Source organism: Erythrolamprus reginae, chromosome Z (genome assembly GCF_031021105.1).
Source record: "Erythrolamprus reginae isolate rEryReg1 chromosome Z, rEryReg1.hap1, whole genome shotgun sequence".
Lineage (NCBI taxonomy): Eukaryota > Metazoa > Chordata > Lepidosauria > Squamata > Dipsadidae > Erythrolamprus > Erythrolamprus reginae.
Genome location: NC_091963.1, coordinates 123,227,876 through 123,242,042, shown reverse-complemented (window position 1 = coordinate 123,242,042; position 14,167 = coordinate 123,227,876). Strand labels below are relative to the sequence as shown.

Below are 14,167 nucleotides of genomic sequence, written 5' to 3'. Positions count from 1 at the left end.
TTGAATGCATCGGTGTGCTTGGCCTGACACAGGACACATCAAGCAATATACAAGAATCACTTCTGTTTTTCTCTGAATATCAGCAGGCTTGGTTACCTTTTCACCTCAGTGCAAAGGCTTAACTTGCAGAGGATAGAACAGTGCAAAAACACTGCAAAGAGCCGTACTCTTTCTTTTGAATAATGGTACTCTCCTTGCTTAAGTAGAGTAGGAAATTCGAACATCTCTGATAGCAACAACCATCTGCTGAGATTCATAAATAATTATTCTGAATGGATTAATTCCTTTCTATACATGGATGAGGAGGACATTAATAGAAGGCTGAAGGTGAATAGAAAATATTGCTTGTTCCCAATGTCCAAAAACTGTTTGTGGCCTATACTCCCAATAGTGCAATCTGACATTGCAAATATGTCCCTAGAGTAAAGCCAGTGGTTTAAATAGGACTAAAATTTGAAATAAAGACCTACTTCATTCTCATCCATGTTTATTTGGAAGGCTCTTTGTAGTATACTTAATTCGAATAGTTGAATTACAAAATATGTAATTAAAATGTCATATGAAAGGAAATTGTGATATATTGTATCCATGGCAAAATGTATCAGAAAGAAATAGAAACATTACTTTAAAACTGGAGAGCTAAATATAACTGAAATCTTTCCATATTTTGCTAGGGTTGCAATAAAGACAATATTGCAAAAACGTCTACTTTAAAAACAGCAAGACACTTTGATGCTTCAGTTAGAGAAACATGTGGTTGATAAAGAGAAACAGTTGATAAAGTTTATTTCCATTGATTAATCAGTTAGTAAAGTTTATTTATTTTCATTTACCAGTCAAGACATAATTTAACAAAATACAATAAAACTGAGAGAGATATAGATCAGAAATGCCTTATTTTCTTCCAAGTTAAATTTCTGGATAGATCAATATAATTTAAGTAGAATTATTCTAAAGTGATAAACTGAGCATTTTGATAGTGAATGTTATCTTTCTTTTAGTTTATCCACAGGAAGCATGGGGATAGTATAATAATATATTCTGACATATATATATTCATTAATGAATATGAGTAATTAAACTTTATTTTCTAATAATATTCTATAAACTATTGGTATGGAGTATAGTTTCAGAATACATCAAGCAAACTCATGCTTTATTTTCACAATACTAGTTAAACTTTCTCCCTTCTTCTCCCCTTAGATAAATCCCTAATTAGGAAACAGCATTTATGGTGACATTATCCTTAATATTATAATTAGATGGAGGAATAAATTTAAAAAGAGAGAGAAAGACATTCTATATTTTAATGCTCCAAACAATAGTGAAAGCTGTAACCACAAGGCCAACTTGCAGGTTGGCAAATGTATGTTTGTTTTATCTTTGTTTTGCCTTTTTTTTCTTTTTCTTCCTATTGTGTGTGTATTGCTGTTTCGTTCTTTTTTTTCTTCCTCTGTATTGTATTTGTCTTGCCTTCTTTTCAGTGTAAATAATTAATAAAGACTATTTTTTTAAAAAAATAAAATTAAATAAAAAGTGCTATTGATAACATGTTGTAAGCCACCCTGAGTCTAAGGAGAAGGGTGGCATAAAAATTGAATAAATAAATGAATAAAATAAATATGTCTAGCAAATGTTCGAAATATAATCAAAATAAATAAAGCAAACACTTTTTATCATATACGGTGGACTTGTGCTAAAAAAAGGGGGACAAAAATGCATAGGTTTCTAGACAAGATAATAGGAAACATGTAGATTTTTAAACCTGAACTGTTTTTATTAGGAATGATATCAGAAAAAAATGATAAGAGAAGTATGTATTTAGTATTACTTAACAGCAGCGAGGATTATCTTTGCACAATATTGGAAAGATGAAGAAACATCTAAAGATGAACAGATAATTAAGAAAATGTTAGATTGCAGAACTTACATTGAAAATCAAGCATAAAGAAGACAGATTATTATCACACTTGGAATGTATTTTACCAGAGGTTGGAAAAAAGGGGTGGGGCGTAAGAATGCCATTTGTATTGTTAAGGAAATTTAATACTCAGACAACACAATTCTTATTAAGGACCAAGAAATGCAAATAATAGAAAATTAATAAAATTTATTTTTTTAAAATAGGATTGGTTACATCTCCATTGTTAAAATTTTTGACAAAGTTTTACTTCACTTCACGTTTGTTGTATCTTGTTATGGGGATCAGTATAATGTCTTCATCCTGCCCTGCTGGATCCCTTGGCCTTTTTGACCAGGCTGGATTTCCACAGCTCTTGGACCTATTTCCTTCCATGCACACACACCCAAACACTTGGCCCTCTCCCATGCCATCACGTCTTGCACTGTTTACCTCTTTTGAAGATGGTCTTTCATAAAGAGAAGCAGTCTATGCTGCAAGAAACCTTCCTGTACAGAAGCTGTTTTGTGCCACACCAAACAGGTGCCATTTTGGATGTGGCTAAATCCTGGCAATGAGTTAGTACCCATTTCAGAATTGCATGGAACAGCTATTGCGTAGAAAGGTGCACAGTTCATCTACTGTGTCTCTTTCCAAAAGGCAAACTTTAGAAATCTCCTTTTCGAAAGAGAAACAGTCAAATCCATTCATAGTCACCATATAAATAAATGATATTTTGGGAACAGTTGCAATACTTGCAAACCAATCTTTTGGATTACATATTAATAATTTTCTATATGTTAAGAAGAGCCACTCACATAAAGCAGGATAGATCTTATACTACAAATTATGGAAAATAAAACAATAGCCTTTGCCTCTATTTATAATCCAAAAGTTAGTAAATAAATTTAAAAAAGCACTGCCTTTCAGGTTGAACAATGAATGACAGATTGTTAATCCAGGTTATTTTGCTATGAATTCCTAAGAAACAATTGTAAATGTCTGAAGAAAACAGTTGAATGTTTGTATTATCTATCACAATTTTTAAACATTGTCACAAAATGCAGAAGCTAATTCCATTATTAGTTATATTACACTATTACAAAATAATCAGAGAGAAAAATATTCACTGATTTTCCTTCAATTATTTTTATGATTTTGTAAGGAAATCATATAAAATTTGCAAAATTTTAAACCTACATTTATGATCTCCTCTTTCCAAGAATTTTATAAAGAGCCCCTTGTACTTCCTTGTTTCGGAAACTGTAGATCAAGGGATTGAGCAATGGTATAATGGTAGTGTATAGAACTGAAATTAGAGGGTCTTCTTTTGTGGAGTGAGCAGAGGAAGGCCTTATGTAGGTGTACATCAGAGTGCCAAAAAAGATGCTCACCACAGTCAGATGTGATCCACAGGTGGAAAATGCCTTCATCCTCCCATGAGCAGTTTGGATTTTGATGACAGAGGAAACAATGAAAACATAGGAAAGAAGGGTTAGACCAAATGACACAATCATAATACCACCAGAGATGGTGAAGGTCACCATCTGGCTGACAAAGATATCAGAACAAGATAAGTGTAGTAAAGGAGGAATGTCACAGAAAAAGTGATTGATTTTATTAGAATGGCAGAAATGTAGGGAAAAGACCATAGCTGTATTAACAGTGGAATTGAAGTGGCCAATAATCCAGGAGGTGGCCAACAAATATCGACGTACTGTTTGATTAATGAGCAGAGTGTAGTGCAAAGGGTGACAAACAGCTACATAACGATCATATGCCATAGCTGAGAGAAGAACACATTCTGTGCTTCCAAAAGTACCAAAGAAATACAATTGTAGTGCACAACCTATGTAGGAGATGGTCTTATCGCCTGACAAGAGGTTCCATAGCACTTTAGGGGCAGTAGTGGAAGTGCAGCAGATCTCCACAAAAGAGAGATTGCCAAGGAGAAAGTACATAGGAGTTTGAAGATGCTGATCTATAATGATCAATGTAATGATTGCTAGATTCCCTCCTAATGTTAACAAATAAATAAACAACCCTATGACAAAAAGAAGATTCTGGTTGTTTGGGTCAATGGAGAAACCCATCAAGAGAAATCCTGTAGCATTTGTCTGGCTCTGGTTTTCTGTTGGTCTGGTGTCCATCTTTAACCATCTTACTGAAACTTGGGGGAGGGGATTGAAGATTTCTTAGGTGTTTAATCAGTCAATGCTGGTAATTCCAAAAAGTGCCATCAGTTAAAGTATCACAATCCATAGTGATTTTATAAATCCACTTTGTGTGATTTCTTCCTTTTACAGCAATTTCAGAAGTAGCAAACCTAGATCAGGATAAAAAGTCAGCTGTAGTGAGTGGGTGGCCACTGGCTAATTTCCACTAAAACATTGCAACTATTGAGGATTTTTGCCAAGAATGATAGACTTTAAACTATTTAGGGAGATGGTTTCTTATATTCTTGATCAACAATGCCCAGTTACTAACTGTGAGCATAGGACTCCTTTTACTAAAGGAGGCTACAATCAAACTTATTCCCAGTTTAAGATATCTTATAGTGATCCTGAAGATAATATAACTTTTTAACATAGGACTTATTTACAAATGGCTAACTAACAGAAACAGAGGTTAGAAACTAAAAAGATTAATAAGCTAATTAATTATACATTGAAAACTTTTAAAGATGGATAAGCTAATCATACTATTACTATGTGATTAATATTGATATATATATATATATATATATATACACACGAAAACATATATATATATATATATATATATATATATATATATATATATATATATATTATGATAATGTTATTGTTCTTGTATCTCTATTCATAACTAATTATACCCAGGGTCATTGGAGAGGGGTGGCATTCAAGTCTAATTGATGATGATGATGATGATGATGATGATGGGAAAACAAATGCCTGGAAGTCATTGGAGTCAATGAAAACATCAGGAAATTCATAGAAAAGGTGATGGAATATTGGAAGACTGAGCTTTTTGTTTGGAATGAAAGCTATGGAATGATCAACATCAGAAGGGGCATCTTCCAGGGGGAATCTTTGTCCCCATTGCTATTCATCATCGCTATAATCCCGCTGTCACTCATCCTACAGAAAACAAACCTAGGCTACCAAACTGATAGGAATTCATCAAAAATTTCACACCTGCTGCACATGGATGACCTGAAGTTGTATGGAAAATCAGAAACTGAGATACAGTCACTAACCAACACTGTGCGAATCTTTAGCAATGACATCAGCATGGAGTTTGGCTTGGATAAATGTGCCACAGTGGCACTGAAAAAAGGGGAAAATCACTGAAAGTGAGGACATTGAAATACCAAATGGTCAAACCATCAAGTGCCACGAGCCAGAAGCCTACAGATACTTGGGCATCTTGCAACTGGATAATATCAAGCATGGTCATGTGAAAACTGTGATCAGCAAAGAGTACATCCAGAGGACCAGAAAAATTTTGAAGAGCAAACTGAATGGTGGCAACACTATCAAGGCTATAAATACTTGGGCCATACCTGTCATTAGATACACAGCTGGTATAGGGAGCTGGACTCAAGCAGAGCTGGACAACCTGGACAGGAAAGCCAGAAAATTAATGACGATCCATCATGCACTACACCCTTGCAGTGAAGTTGACAGGCTGTATTTACCAAGGAAAATAGGCGGCAGAGGACTGTTGCAAGTGAAGCAGACAGTGGAAGAAGAGAAGCATGCATTAGCTGACTATGTGAAGGAGAGCAAAGAGTCAGCGTTGATGGAGGTCAACAATAGGAAGCTTCTCAAGGTGAAGCAAACCAAGGACCAGTATAGAAAAACTGTAACTCAATGTCATATGGACAGTTGGTGGAACAAAGCATTGCATGGCCAGTTCTTGGAGAAGATTGAAGGTAAAGTGGATAAAGACAAGACCTGGTCATGGCTTACAAATGGAACACTCAAAAAGGAAACAGAAGGACTAATACTGGCGGCACAAGAACAGGCCATTAGAACAAATGCTGTCAAGGCCAGAATTGAAAAATCAACAGACGATCCAAAGTGCAGACTCTGCAAAGAAACAGATGAAACCATCGATCACATACATACTCAGCTGCTGCAAAAAGATCATACAGACTGACTACAAGCATAAACATGATGCTATGGCACAGATGATCCACTGGAACTTGTGCCGGAACTACCATTTACCAGTAGCAAAGAACTGGTGGGATCATAAGCCTGAAAAAGTGGTTGAAAATGAGCAAGCAAAACTACTGTGGGACTTCCGACTTCAGACTGACCGAATTCTGAAGCATAACACACCAGACATTGTGGAGAAAAAGAAAGCATGGATCATTGACATCGCAATCCCAGGAGACAGCAGAATTGAGGAGAAGCAGCTAGAGAAATTAGTGAAATTAGTGAAATATGAAGATCTAAAAATCGAGCTGCAACGACTCTGGCATAAGCCAGTGAAAGTGATCCCAGTGGTACTTGGCACATTGGGCGCAGTGCCAAAGGATCTCAGCAGACATTTGAAAACCATTGGAATTGACAAAATCTCCATCTGTCAATTGCAAAAGGCCACTTTATTGGGATTGGCAAACATAATTCGCCGCTACATCACGCAGTCCTAGGTGCTTGGGAAGTGCCCAATTGGTGATGAAATACAAAATCCAGCATAGTGATCTTGTTTGCTGTGTTGTATTGACATGATGATAATAATAATAATAATAATAATAATAATAATAATAATAATAATAATAATAATAATAATAATAATAATAATAATAATAATTTATTAGAAAAGGTTAAGAATCTCTGATCTACACCTTACCTAGAACAGATCACATTAGCCACATTGATTCCAACTGGTGTGAAAGTTTGTTCTTAGATGAATTCTCCTGTTAAAGGTTAGCTGAAGAATTGAAAAAGCTGAAATTTGTGATGCTGGGCAATCTGTATTGTGACTGAAAATCAAGCTGCACAAGTGTTGCCAAATCATGAATGTTTTGGAGAACATTTTATTTCTGGTGTTGTGCACACCTTCTACTATTTGTTACCTCTAAAATAAAACTGGTTCAATACATTCACTGGAAAACAGTCCATTGTAGCCAATGATGTGTATTTTTATATGTACAATATGTATATTTTTAATTTTCTGAAATTATATTTCAGAATCCTTTCTTTGGTGATCTGAGAAAGGATTTTTCTCTAAATAGACTTCTGAAATAATGATGTTCTTCTTGCTTTAATCTCCACTCTGGTTACATTAAAATATTTTGAAAGAAAAATAAATTATTGATATGATCAAATCTGAAAAATAAAGATCCTATTTTTTTTCTCTCTTCCACCATGAAACTCCCAAGCTGATAATGTTGGATTGTGTAATATTTTAGAAAATAGATCTTTAAAAATAATTAAATAACGCTGAATTTATAATCCTCACTTACCTGATGGTCAATTTTATAAAATTCAGACAGCTATTTCGATGCAGAAATATCAGAATTACCCTATAATTTATAATAGTGCAGATATTGCTTCATGATATCAGTTTCTTTAAATTTAACTCCTAAGTAGATTCTGCCGATTCATGTGTATGCTTTCTTTCTTATATCATTGAGAAGTTTTATTTGCACTCCTACTGAATTTCTATTATATGAACATTTATGCATGGTTGTTATTCAAAGTTAATATTCCCTGGGGTTCCATGAAATAATTCCCAACAGAGAAAAAATCCTTGGGTTGGGATAATTGTTCCCCGATGAAAACAGTGAATGGAAACAAAGTAATAGTCTAAATTCATGGCTTTGAAAGCAACTATTTTGACAAGGTGGAAAGGTTATATCTATCTATCTATCTATCTATCTATCTATCTATCTATCTATCTATCTATCTATCTATCTATCTATCATCTATCTATCTATCTATCTATCTATCTATCTATCTATCATCTATCTATCTATCATCTATCTATCTATCTATCTATCTATCTATCTATCTATTATTCATTCACTCACTCACTCACTCACTCACTCACTCACTCATTCATTCATTCATTCATTCATTCATTTTAATTTTTTAATGCCGCCCTTCTCCTTAGACTTATGGTGTCTTACAACATGTTAGCAATAGCACTTTTTAACAGAGCCAGAATATTGCCTCCACAATCTGGATCCTCATTTTACCTACCGTGGAAGGATGGAAGGATGAGTCAACTTTGAGCTGGTGATGAGATTTGAACTGCTGACCTAGATCTAGCAGTCAGCTTTAGTGGCCTGCAGTACTGCACTCTACCCACTGTGCCACCTCAGCTCAGTTAACCAATAATATTTTTAAACATAACAAGATATTATACAAGAATCATAAATCAGAATTTATATAGACATAAAATAATATATATACATTATCAAACTCTCATAAGCTTATTAAAAGAATGAAAAAATTAAGAATATTTAAATTTTAAAGGGTGAGGTTTATGAACTTATTCTGCAAAGCTTTCCTTCTTCAGTTATGTAATAGAAACCTGAAGTTACCATGGCTGCCTTTTATCTACAGGCAACTGGCATAAGAGTTCAGACAGATACCATCAGTAGAATGTCATAAAGGGCAACCTGTGATCTCCAAATAGATAGTTTCATCCCAAATCTAGCAATTCAATGTTTTATACTGCTTTCATAGGGCCTTAGATTATGCTAATTATTTAGGGGGTTTTTTCCTGAAGTTTTAGATTTTACCAATTTCTGTACTTTAAAAAAAATTTTTTTTAAAAGTGATAGTGATTTTTTAGTTTGTGAAATATATTTATATTCCTGTATTTTTATTTGACATTTATTTATTTTATTAATTAGATTTATATGCCACCTCTCTATGCGGATTCAGGGTGGGGCGGCTTACATACATCCAAATGCAATTAATTAAAGTTAATATTCTAAAAAACCTGAAAACCCAATTAAAATACTCTCATACCCAGCAAGCTCACTATATATTCGTCGGCCAGGGGGAAGACCCCATGTCTGGCGGCATAAATAAATCTTCAGACTCTTATGAAAGGCGAGGAGGGTGGGAGCAGTATGAATCTTGGGGAGGGAGCTGATTCCAGAGGGCTGGCCCCCCACAGAGAAGGCTCTTCCCCTAGGTCCCATCAAATGACATTATCTAGGTTTTTTAAAAAATATTTTTTATTGATTTGCGTAGACAAACATGACACAAATAACATATAACACATAGTGGAGCTACAGTCGCTCCGCTCAAGATAGAAATCATTTTTGTATTAAAAAAGAAAAAAAAAGGAAAAATCTTATTGTTGTTTAACAACATCTATACAGTGTGTTAAAGTATCAATTATAACACAGTAAGTAAAGAAAAAGCACATCTAAAAATTTATAAAAAACATATCTAGAAATTCTTAAATGATGACTTAGATCAAACTAGAATAAAGAACATAAGAAAAGAAGAAAAAAGGAATTTACATTTATATTGTAAATAATCACCATCTAATACAATAAGACTACTAGTTTCAGATATATTTAAAGTAGTATAACAACAAGGTTATCCCTTTTTCTTTATTTCCCACCAAATGTATACCTTTTGCCATACATCATAGAATTCTCATTCTTCTTGATTGCTTTGTCTAGTTGATGGGACCAGTAGAAGGCCAACTCTGTGGGACCTAATCGGTCACTAGGATTCATGCAGCAGGAGGCGGTCCCGCAAGTAATCTGGTCCCATGCCATGTAGGGCCTTATAGGTCATAACCAACACTTTGAATTGAGCCCAGAAAACAATTGGCAGCTAGTGCAGACCGCAGAGTGTTGAAGACATATGGGTCTGTGTGGGCAGGCCCATGACCATTCATGTGGCTGCATTCTGCACAATTTGTAGTTTCCGAACACTCTTCAAAACTAGCCCCATGTAGAGAGCATTGCAGTAATAGAATCTTGAGATGATAAAGTCATAAGTGACTGTTAGTAAAGATTCCCTATCCAGATAGGGCTGCAACAGGTGTACCTAGTGAACCTGGGCACAGCCAACAGATGATGTTCTAAGGTCAGCTGTGGATCGAGGAGGTGCCCAAGTTGGGTACATTCTCTGAAGGGGTCAAAAGTTCCCTCCACAGGGTAATGGATGGACAGATAGAAGTATCCTTGGGAGGCAGAACCCACAACTGCTCTGTCTTGTCAGGGTTGAGCTTGAGATTGTTAGCACCCATCCAGACTCTAACAGCCTCCAGACACTGGCACATTACTTCCATTGCTCTACTGAGTGGATGCAGGGTGGAGATGTATAGCTGAGTGTCATAAGCATACTGATGGTAACTCACTCAATGCCCTTGGATGACCTCACCCCGAGGTTTCATGTAGATATTAAACAGCAGGGGGGAGAGGACTGACTCCTGAGGGACCCCACAAGGGAGGGAACTAGGAGTTGACCTCTGACACTCTGCTAACATCAACTGTGACTGACCAGAAAGGTAGGAGGAGAACCACCGTAAAACAGTGCCTCCTACTCCCAATCCCTCTAGCCAGCGCAGAAAGATACCATGGTCGATGGTATCAAAAGCCGCTGAGAGGTCAAGGATTACCAGGATAGAGGATAAACCCCTATCCCGGGCCCTCCACAGATCATCCATCAACATGACCAAAGCTGTTTCTGTGCTGTAGCCAGGCCTTAATCCTGACTGTTGAAGGCCCAGATAATTGGCTTCATCCAAGGATTGCAGGAGCTGGAGCGACACCATCTTCTCAACAACTTTCCCCATAATTCAATCCTGGATGAGGAGAGCTTTATTTCAGCCACCCTGGCATTGAGCTGGTGGTAAATTTATTCTCTAAAGTACCTGAAAGGACAAGAAGCAGTGGATGGAAGCTAATCAAGGAGAGAACCAATCTAGAACTTAAGTTGAATTTTCTGACACTTAGAACAATTAATCAATGGAACAACTTTCCTCCAGAAACATTAAGGAGAAATCCAACCTATGTCACTGCTTGTCAGTACTCCATTACTCAAAGAAGAGATTAGACAACCAGAAGTCCTCCAAGATTTTCCATGATACCTAGTTCTTCTTTTTTTTGTTTTAGTTGCTAATTAGTGGTTCTTCTGTTTATAATAAACACAAAATATTTATTAGTAGCATTTCCCCATAAAAATTCCACATAATCCTGGAAAAATAAATGTTTACATTTCCTGATGAAAACAATGGAGACAAATTTGGGCATTCTTTTGAAAAACAGCAGAGGTTATATAGAAGATAATCTAGTGTTTATGCTTCATAAACAGTAATGGACATTAAAATATAGAAGTTTGCTCAATCCTGGATGATGCACATAGCCACTGTTTTCCTGTGCATCTGTACATTTTACTAACAAAGTAGGTAAGTACAATGCCCCTGGTAATCAAGTTGAAGAATTACATCAGCTACTTGGTGTGATTATTATTTACAAATGCCCTTAGTATTGCTTCCCACATGAGAATGAGTTTGAAATGTTGAGATCACTCTATGTGGGTCTCATGAAATTTGCAGCATGGCAATATAGATTACAATCATGTATTTATTTACTTGGACTCATATATTGCACCATTTAAACTATCTCTGATAGATATGAAAGGTAACCCATATAATACATATTTTAATATGGTGTGTTGCAGTTAGAAAATTCAATCCTTTCCCTCTCTTTTGGTTTTAACTGTGTCTTTTAATGCTGAAGAATGAGAAATGGGGGGAAAATCTGGAGTCAAGGTCAGCCTGGTAGCTATTATAGTTTAATTCATTGCTGCTCAAAACCAGGTTTCGTAAGTGTGCACTATCCAAGTGTACACTAAATCACAACTACAAAGTTTAAATCTATAATAAGAAATGTGTTGCCTATTTCTTGTGTAAAAGGTGAAGGAGAGCATGTAAGGAAACTGAAAATGAATCTGCCATTTTTGTATGCCTCAATTTGAGTCAGATTATGGAAAAATAAAACTGTAAACAATCTGCTGCCTGAAGCCTTTTTTCTTTTAAAAACTTTTTATTACTTTTTCATTTTATTGATTTGAACATTTTTCTGAAAGCCAGGTTTTTTTCCAGCAGCATCTCTTTTGATACTTATAAATTGTTAAAAAATAAGTCTTTAAAAGTGTATATTTGATTCTCTCAAGTATTTTTTAAATGTTTGCTGACATTGTTACTGTATTTCTTTTGCTAGGCACACGGTGGCAGTGATTACTAAGGCCTGAGAAAATCAGTTTAACAGAGATCAGAGGAGCGATTAGTTTGCATTGTAAAAATTCTTGTTAAGATGGCACTTCTTCACCAGTGATGTGCAGATAAACATTGAACATGAGATAGGAGATGTGTTCAGAATTTGGGAAATAAACTTATACATACTGAAGGGGGGAAAGGTAAGGTTAGTATTGGATCTTAAAGTTATACTGAACATTACAAAAATTACATTAATTTCAGTAGGATATAAGCCATTTCTTACAGCTACATATTCTTAAATAATATATATTAAGCATATAATAAAAAAATACAAAGAGAATGAAAAGTTGTCATAGAGTTACAAAACATTATTGCTCTTAGGAGAAAATAAACTTTTCAAAGTAATAGATACTGTATGCATATAATTTATATTTTATCTTCCTACAGCATAATGACATGTTGAACACAACTAATATATTGGTTTTTATACTTGTTGGATTTTCTGAAAATCAAGAGGTTCAAATTTTATACAGCAGTATTTTTTTGATAATGTATTTTTTTGTCCTGGGAGGAAATCTTCTCATTATTTTTTTGATACTGTTCAATCGTTGTTTGCACACCCCAATGTATTTCTTTTTAATCAATTTATCTATTGGTGATCTTGGTGGGACATCCGCTATTATACCCAAATCTATAGTAAATACCCTCATGAGCTCCAAATGGATTTCATATTCTGAATGTGTGACACAATTGTTTTTCTATCTTTCTTTCTTATCGTCAAATTTCTTCCTTCTCACTGTCATGGCCTATGATAGATACATTGCTATCTGTCACCCACTGTACTTTGCATCCATAATGAATTGGTCCAGTTGCATTCAGATGGCTGGAGGGGCTTGGGTAGTTGGATTTTTGCATGCAGCTCTTCACACAGGATATATATTTTCTATGCCTTTCTGCTCCAACATAATCGATCAGTTCTTCTGTGAAGTTCCACAGTTAATCAAGCTCTTTTGTCCTGGTTCTTACCTCAGTGAAACCTGGATACTTATCTTTAGTACAGGCTTAGAAATTGGCTGCCTTTCATTCATTATTTTGTCCTATGTTCGGATTTTTATCACGGTGCTGAGAATGCCCTCAACTGAGAAAAGAGAAAAGGCCTTTTCTACTTGCATCCCCCACCTCATCGTGGTTTCCCTATTAGTTGGCAGTAGCCTCTTGGCTCATCTGATACTACCTGCTAACTCACCATCCAGAGTAGACAAAGTGTTTACCACACTATATGCAGTTCTGCCTTCTTTAATGAATCCAATAATCTACAGCATGAGGAACAAAGATGTCAAAATTGCCTTTAGGAAATTGTTTGGTTGACAATTATTTTAGTGAAGAATCACAATTTCCCTTTAATGCAACAATATGGTCATCACCTTAAATCTGAAATTAAACAGACTAAGAAGTTGTAGATAAGGATGACTACCTAAGCATATCCCATTGAATATAAATTGTTTATCTGATGTATTATAAATTTTGATTTGTTGTATCAGATCAAAATAAAATATTTTAAAATATAGGGCCTCTTCTAGTACCAATGTTAGAATTTTGAAATGTGATTAATAAATTGTTTTGATTGGTGATAGTTTACTATTGGCATCCTGAAACAATGTGTTGATATGGAACTATAATTAGAAAATAAAGAATATCTGGTGGATACTTTTTGAAAATGGCAAATATGGGATAACCAAATAGAAGTGAAAAGATCAGATTAGTCATAAAAAGCCATTCACCTTTTTCTTTGATTTAAAAAAAAAAAGATCAATGAAGGACTATGATCCATGACGGACTCTGATAGTATTCCTGCCTGTGTATGATTTCTACTGCATCTAAGTCCTTTATCACACTGGCATATTTGGCACAACACTTCTAACACTGAGTTATATCTTTGCATTCCCGAGTCTTCGGAGAGGGGCGGCATACAAATCTAATAAATTATAATAATAATTATTATTATTAAAAAGAATTGTTTTTGCAAACAGCATCAAAGATCTGTTTGCTTGCAATAATAAATTTATTCAAATATCC

General features: G+C 35.0%; 2 protein-coding genes across 2 annotated transcripts; one reads left to right on the top strand and one right to left on the bottom strand.

Moving 5' to 3' along the window:
- Nucleotides 1-3,102: 3,102 nt before the first annotated feature.
- LOC139154037 (olfactory receptor 5G29-like) lies at nt 3,103-4,050 on the bottom strand. Its single transcript, XM_070728464.1, has one exon. The coding sequence runs from the start codon at nt 4,048-4,050 to the stop codon at nt 3,103-3,105; it is 948 nt and encodes a 315-aa protein (XP_070584565.1).
- An 8,497-nt stretch (nt 4,051-12,547) lies between these two features.
- On the top strand, nt 12,548-13,459 carry LOC139154036 (olfactory receptor 14J1-like). The gene has a single exon (XM_070728463.1). The coding sequence runs from the start codon at nt 12,548-12,550 to the stop codon at nt 13,457-13,459; it is 912 nt and encodes a 303-aa protein (XP_070584564.1).
- Nucleotides 13,460-14,167: the final 708 nt, after the last annotated feature.